Source organism: Pterocles gutturalis, unplaced genomic scaffold, assembly GCF_000699245.1.
Source record: "Pterocles gutturalis isolate BGI_N339 unplaced genomic scaffold, ASM69924v1 scaffold5418, whole genome shotgun sequence".
Classification (NCBI taxonomy): Eukaryota; Metazoa; Chordata; class Aves; order Pterocliformes; family Pteroclidae; genus Pterocles; species Pterocles gutturalis.
This window is the reverse complement of record NW_010122930.1, coordinates 44,300-51,861: the sequence shown is the minus strand read 5'-3', so window position 1 is coordinate 51,861 and position 7,562 is coordinate 44,300. Positions and strand designations below refer to the sequence as shown.

At 42.3% G+C, this 7,562-nt stretch overlaps 1 protein-coding gene across 1 annotated transcript; it reads right to left on the bottom strand.

Moving 5' to 3' along the window:
• Positions 1-1,305: 1,305 nt before the first annotated feature.
• Positions 1,306-2,907, bottom strand: BASP1 (brain abundant, membrane attached signal protein 1). Its single transcript, XM_010077704.1, has one exon. The coding sequence runs from the start codon at positions 2,900-2,902 to the stop codon at positions 2,168-2,170; it is 735 nt and encodes a 244-aa protein (XP_010076006.1). The 5' UTR covers positions 2,903-2,907; the 3' UTR covers positions 1,306-2,167.
• Between the last annotated feature and the right edge of the window lie 4,655 nt (positions 2,908-7,562).

Below are 7,562 nucleotides of genomic sequence, written 5' to 3'. Positions count from 1 at the left end.
GACAGCTACATATGCACAAAGCTTGGTTAAACTACTGCAAATGTGTTATCTGCCTGGCCCCTTGCAGTGCTTCATCTATTTAATCCAAAAAAGCCTGTCTTCTTTTTAAGCCAGCATACCTAGCTGACTTTTCCCTGTGCAAAAGAATCCACCTTATTTTGACATGTTATGCATGAAATCGACTCCTTCGTATTAAGAATGCAAAAGCTTGACGGTGATGCAAGATTCATGTAAGTGAATGACCTGATCTAAACCCGTAAGAACTACTCCTGTCTGTTCCGGTAAGCTTTCCACAGGTGCACAACTGCACATCAGTATCCCCAGCACAGCATAGGAACCTTATATTTCTGAATAAAATAAATGATAAAAATTATAGAAGTCTGTAGAGTGAATCATCCTCACTGCATGTAGAGACAGTATATTAAATAAACTATATAATTTTGAAACACCATTTCCCTTATTTACTTAATACAACTCCACTCATCCCTTTGGTATGTGTACAAGTTGTGTTTTTATTTACCATTGCCCCACTTCTCTCAGAACTTCTGCTCGGCCTAAGAGCTTATTGATGGGGAGACCAAATATGCTTCTTTAACCAGTTTTGTGAATCCTGGGCTCTGCACTGAAATCGTTGTCTGTATCCAGCAATAACACCACTCAGCAGAAACTGCAATTATTCAGCAGTTCTGCTGAATGAAAAAGGGGCAAACAGGCAAAACTATTGAAAAATGTTTATGCTAGGCTAAACTCTGCTCAGCTACACAAGGTTATTCATATTTGAACTACACAGAATTGTCCTTTTGTGACAGCTGTGGTTCATCTGCACAACGGCAATGGGGAAAAGAACAAAGTGTATCAGCATTGCACATATTTTAATAGGACTAGGATTAAATTTAACTGCCTCATTTTAAAAGATCAATTTAGCAAATCCACTGTCTTATGCCCAGTTAAAACCCAGTCAGCATGCCTCTGGCTCTTTAAAGTAGCAATTGAGCATTTTTTCTCACATGTCAAGGCAGGCAAAAGCGATTTCCACTCTGCCTGGGATAAAACATATATGAGATGTGCTGTACATTTGCCACTTCTTCTAACCCCACCTGTGAATACTAGTGGCTGTCGAAGTAGAAGTTTATGGCAGAATGTTTCTAGCATCATGAGGCTGATGGTTCTTTCTTTACCTCTACTTCACTACAAACAGGAGAGTAAGCAGCCTCAGATGTAACACTTCTTCTCTGGGTGTAAGGATACCCTTCACCTACTTCCCAAGGGGTGAAAGTGAAGATTTAATCAGTCTTTACACTTTTATATTTTTTAAATTATTTAACTTTTATTACTGTTGCACCATTTATACAATTACATATAATTTCAATGCATCCATTGTACATTTTGTTTTTTCATTTGTTTTCCAATGAGTGTGTGTTGGTGTCTGTGACACAGAATGGAAGAGAAACTGGAACTGCAATGAACGCAGACTTTTTCATTTCCACTGACCAATAAACAGAACTACAGGTGCACCCAACCACAGACATGCATTAACTCGTCATGAGAAATCTAGGTAGGCTAAGTAGGATGAGAATGCTTTTTACTCCCAAAAAATATTTGGAGAGGAAGAATTGGAGGATTGGCATTGAGAAATATGTGGACAGCTAAGTGGGTTTTGTCTGAAAGTTGGCATTCATCCACTGCATAAAAAAAATATCAAAATAAGAAAGGCTGTAAATAAAAAAACCACAGAAAATACTGCTTTCATAAAGATCTGATTGCCTTGGCACAGACCCAGTGGGCAGAATCAAACGCATCACTCCCAAACCCCATTACAGAACAAAAGAAGATTTTGATACATTGGTGGAGTGCATTTACAGCAGTTCAGATACAAAAGATGTGCTGCACTTTCAGACATCCATTTATTTTACTTTTTTTTTTTTAAATCCAGGACTTGTGTCAAGTTGGCAGAAAGTATATTAGATATTTCCCCACAAAAATACTATTTGGATTCTCCCCCCTCCCTCCCTCCCAACTTGATGGGACATCCTTTTTTTTTTTTTTCTCCTTTTCTTTCTGGGCAATACATATTTGTTATTTCAGATCTGAAACGAGTTAGTATAGCTGAAAAAATAAAAAAAAGACACAGGTTGTTTTAAGTGGTTGTTTCAACAGGCTGTCCAATTTAATCTTGCACTGCTATGGTTTGATCCGAATTAGTCGCTGGAACTTCAGAAGGTTTCGCTTCCTCTGGTGGGGCTGCAGGGTCCGAGGCCTTAGCAGTGGAACTAGGTGCTGCTGTTGCTGCCGCGGTTTCCTTGGAAGAAGGCGCAGCCTCACTGCTGCTAGGTTTTGAGTCTGAAGCTGGGGCCACTTCACTTTTAGTTTCTTGGGCTGCAGGCGCTGCGGGAGCCTCAGTCTTTTTGGCTTCCCCTTCCTCTTTGCTCTTGTCATCTGCTTTACTGGGAGCTGTGGCTTCTGAAGGCTGGGAAGCTTTTGCATCATTGCTAGGCTCAGAAGTTTTGGGTGCTTCGCTACTGGCAGCAGGAGCAGAGGCTGCAGGTGGCTCCTCTTGCTTGGGTGCCTGCTTGTTGGTCTTCTGTGGCTCTACTTTTCCATCAACAACAGCCTCCGACTTCTCTGGTTCTGGTTTCTGGGTTTCTTCCTGGGTCACTGTTTTCTCCTTCTCCCCTTCTTTTTCTTCTGTCTTATTGGCAGCGACCTGAGTATCCTTTTCACCCTTTTCCTCCTTGTTGTTCTCCTTCACTTCTGTGGTCTCTGTGGTTTGTTGGGCATCCTCAGCCTCCTTTGGAGTCTCCTCTTCCTCAGTTGCTGCTCCTTCAGCCTTCTTGTCTTTGTCTTTAGCTTTTTCATCATTGACACTGTACCCCTTCTTCTTCTTGCTCAGTTTGCCTCCCATGTTGGAGCTCTGTAACAGAAAAAAGAAGGAGGTGGTTACCCAAAGCCCAGCATTTATCACTGAGAGAATCAAAGTCAGATCAACTGAGAGCAAGAGAAAAATTGATGCTGGTCCCTGAAAAGAAGACTGCAACAGGTTTGGTCAGACGTTACCAGCTGAACACACTGATGCTGCTGAGCACCACTGCTGCTGAGCTTTCATCCCGCTCAGCCCTGCAGCATTTCAGTCAGCAAACCCCCTTCTGCCACAGCCCCTCTGAACCCCTCTAACCCTGGTTACTTTTCAGGGAGGAGGAAGAGGAGAAAGTAACAAAATGATGGAGGACTAAGGTACATGACCATCTCTTGTGTCCTGAGAAAGGGATATAAAGGGTGGAGGTAGAAAAAAAAATATTTATATTCAGGTTGGGCACAAACTGAATTTGACTGTCAATCTTGGCATCCACCCGTGGTTAACACAAAGTCCACTGTCCCTCTAGCAAAGGCTATGAACAAGCTTTGCATTAAGGTTTGGAAAGGTCAAAGCAAGCCTAGAGCCAGTGAGAAGCGAATGTTCTTCCTAAGACAGACTGCATCTACTCGCCCCACTCTCACCACTGGTCACTCACACAGCCAGCCCCTGCTGCAGATGCAACCTGTATGCAGGGCTGGTGGTACCCAGGGGCCATGAGCGTGGGTCTCCCTCACCCAGAGGGGTGTGGGCACCCCGCTCCAACAGCCTCAGAAGTAGGAGCAGCTGCCCAGCAGGGATGTCCCCACACATGGAGCCCCCAACCCAGCACCTTCCCACCCCGCAGCTCCCGTGGGGATCGCCAACCACGAGCCCCGCATTCCCGCACACAGCAGCACCTCGCAGCAGGATGGGAAACCCAGGGTCTGAAACACAGCAAGCCTGCGACCACGCGGTAACACAACAGAAGCAAATACGGGCACTTCTGAACGCAGGCTTACATGTAGTACATGACACTATGCAACAAAAAAAAAGCGTGGGGGGGGAACAGCTCACCGTTTGCAAGCACAACAAGTGATCAGGTACACAGTTCAGTTGTTTAAAAGAAGTTGAGCAGGTGTGTAACCATATCAGTATTTATATTCCCTTCGGGTGGGAGTCGCAACTAAGAATATACAAAATTTTCCACTGCACTTCAAAGCAAACTTTGTGTATTAAAACAGAAGGAGACACATACATTGTGTTATTAATGAACTTGAAAATCTCTATGATTGCCTAAAAAATACACTTCTGGTGTTAAATAACTCATTTATACTCAATGAAAGGTTAAGAAAAAAAAAATCTAAGCTTCATACCATTTGAAAACAGTGTAGAAGGTGATTTTTTTAAAATACTGTCAAACACAGTATTTTTTAAATATTTTAAATTACGAGTTTTTCCAGAGGAGCTGAATCATTCTAATTTTCTGTTTGGCAAAGGTAGGGAGTCTCATAGGCCCTATATTTTTCATACACTTGCCAAAACTGTGGATACAAACCAGTAAAATTCATAGTAGTGCTCATAGAAGGCTAAATAATAGATCATTTTTAATACCACTAAGAACTAGCTGTGTCTCAGTAGATTTCCTTCTACCACAGATACAAGGCACAGGCACAGCCCAACAGCAGACTCTCCATGTCTTGGGCAAAAATTACATATTACGGTCAGCAGAGACCTTTCTGTTTTCAGCACTCGGGAAGAATAACAATTTGCAAATACTGTTGAAAGCTTAGCACACAGCCCTGCAAAATGGTAACCTAATGTTACTAAAACATTCCTTTGTTGTCTGAAACTTTATGGGGAACAGCAATAAAGGGATTAACTTCCACAGAGACATAGTTGAGCAACCTAATCTCTACCTTCATGGCAGAGATACCAGCTTTTTAGGTATTTAGAGCAGGCTACAGACATTAGTTTGTTATCTAACAAATTTACAGACTTCTTGATACTCCAAAAATATTGCTCCAGCTTATTGTTTATGTACAGTTACAACTAAAAACTTTGAAAGGGCTTTTGCAACTCAGCAGGATCAGCTATTTATACTGAAATCACATGTGTATCCCAATTTGCAATTCTTAATTAAGCATGTATTTGTTTCCAAGCAAAGCCCAGATAATGTGAGCCTGATTTCATTTGCTGCATCTTCTGTATTTTTCCAGATTTTGCTATTTCATGGATAGTAGTAACTCACCACAACTTCAATTTTCTTCCACAAGAAGCTTTTAAACTCAGATACAGCTAGCTACAGAATGCATATGCCAAAGACCCTTTACTAAGCAGAGAAGCATGCATATGAGAAATGTGCTCCCAAACTATGAAAAGGAACACGCGTTGTCTTTGCTCGGAGGTATCCTGTGAAATTGCTGTGTCTCTATTTGCATCACAGCCAGCTGGCTCAAGATCCTGGAGCAGAAGATGAGGAAGAGGTTCACAGACTATCATTGCGCTCTATTAGTAAATATTTACAGATGGACTGCCACCTTCCAGCACAGTTTCAACTACTTTATAACAGAATAGATCCACTCCTTGTGACACTGAATCTTACATCTCCCCATTTAAAGACCACCTAGATCATCCCTGTTATAGCTATGCCAGGCTATCATGCAAAAGCACAGCAATCATCAAGGTCATCACCCAGCCCTGCAGGTTGCAATACTATGATGTTCCTTTCCCCCTGTATCTGAATTACAAATGCTCCTCCTCTTCCCCCCAGGCTCTCGATAACATATCTGGGCTCCCCTGTCACATTCTCCAGAAACAGCCCCCACATGCTCCACTGCCTCAAACAGATGCTGATCTACTCCCTGTCCCACCTTAACCGTGCCTGAAGCACAGCTCTGAACCATCCAGTACAAAGAGTCTCAGGGTGCAGCAGACACAAATTAGACCTTAAAAAGTATTTAAAAATTATAACCACCTATACCTGGAAGAACCATAGCGCGTAGATCAAGCCACTTAACCATCCCCGTGACTGTACTGGATGCTCTCGCAGGGATAATCCTGCGCTTCACTGTCTGTTTCACTTGTGAGACATTTCACTGAGATTCACTTTCATGTGCAGGATTACCATTAAGGAATGCATACATACAGTATTAAATCCACTTTGTATTGCTACCTACATATTGACACGTGCAAGAGTACAGACCTTTTTGCTCCCCTCCACCAAAGAACTAAAGTCTAACAAAAAAGAGACATCCTGCCTGTCCCAGCCAGTCTGGTGCCCTGGCTGCATTGCTCAGCCTCTCCTACTTCCCCTGCCTCTCCCTAACCCCCATAACCATTGCATCCAGCTTGTGCATGACAGACCCAGAAAAAAAATTTGCCTACAACTATTTACGATACAAGCTAATACCCAGTATGGCTTCAGTTATTTGCACCACCATTGACACACAGTGGTTTTGAACTAGCTCCAGCAGCTACCAGCTGTGTGCAGAGCACATCCAAAAGGAAGAACCTTGAAAACTTTGGTGCTGAGCATCATGTCTCTAAAATGGCACAGCATTTGATGGCTGTGTCTCTTTACTACTGGACAGGAAAGGATCTAGAGAGAAACAGCCTAGAAGAAGATTTTATATAAGAAGTCGCAATAGATCAGTTATTTTCAGGGAACTTTGATGAACCAGTTGGCAGACCAGCACATCAGAAAAGCAAGGTTAAACACAATACTTCAAAGTTATAATAGACTTCATCTACTTCTCAGTGTGCTCAGTGTTTGACTGTATTGCCCCTCTCATGGAAGAAAAAACAGATCCAAGGACCACTACGGAGAATTTCTACAACAGGTGCAAGAGTTTCTTAAGTTTCTAAGAGCTGCTGTTCATTGTACTCATCCTGAAGTTTCCATTCTTCTGCAGAAAGCAGGAAGAGAACTGCAGAGATTGCACAGGTATCTTTCTTACTGGATAGAAGAAATAATCTGATTATATTTGTATTACAAAATATCATGTGTACAGGTCGCCTACAGCACGTTTAAGCACTTTGAAAATTCAGTATTCATGATAATTAGGATTTCCTGGGATAACAGTGTCAAAAAAAAAAAAGTGTTAATGTCCATAAGATCATAATGGAAGAGTAACTCACAGAATATTTTAGATTTCACGCTCGAAGACCAAGCTGATCTGGTGAAGATGAGTTCCTGGAACACAGGCAGCATACATTTGTCCAGTTTGGGAGAGGAAATGCTATTTCCATGTTTCAAATTGTACTTCTATATTGAAAAAGTCCCTAGATTCTTACTGTCTCTCTCTTCTGTCAGTAAAGATTTGTCTGCCCAACTGGATTTCTTATGTGCTTATAAATTTCTAAATATTTCGTTTAGCATACACTTTCACATCCCATGAAAGGGTCGGGCTATTACAGGAATGGACTTGCTGTCACCTGCATTCTCAGTACAGAGAACAGTGTGTCAGGAAAGGACAAAATCACAGGTATCACCTGTACATTGCCATAGTCTGATTGCCAAAGCTAACCTTCCATAGCTTCTGTTCAACTTCATGTGAAGTGTGTGGAGCTGAGTCCATCCCCAGGAGAACCAGTTCAGGAAGACAACAGGTATCTTCTGAAATCCCACTGCCTTCAGCACAATGTAGTAGGCACGTGCGGTGGGTCAGGCCAAAGTAGCCCTTGCACAAGCCTGTTCCCAGGCATGAGTTATTTCACATCGCCTGCAGAC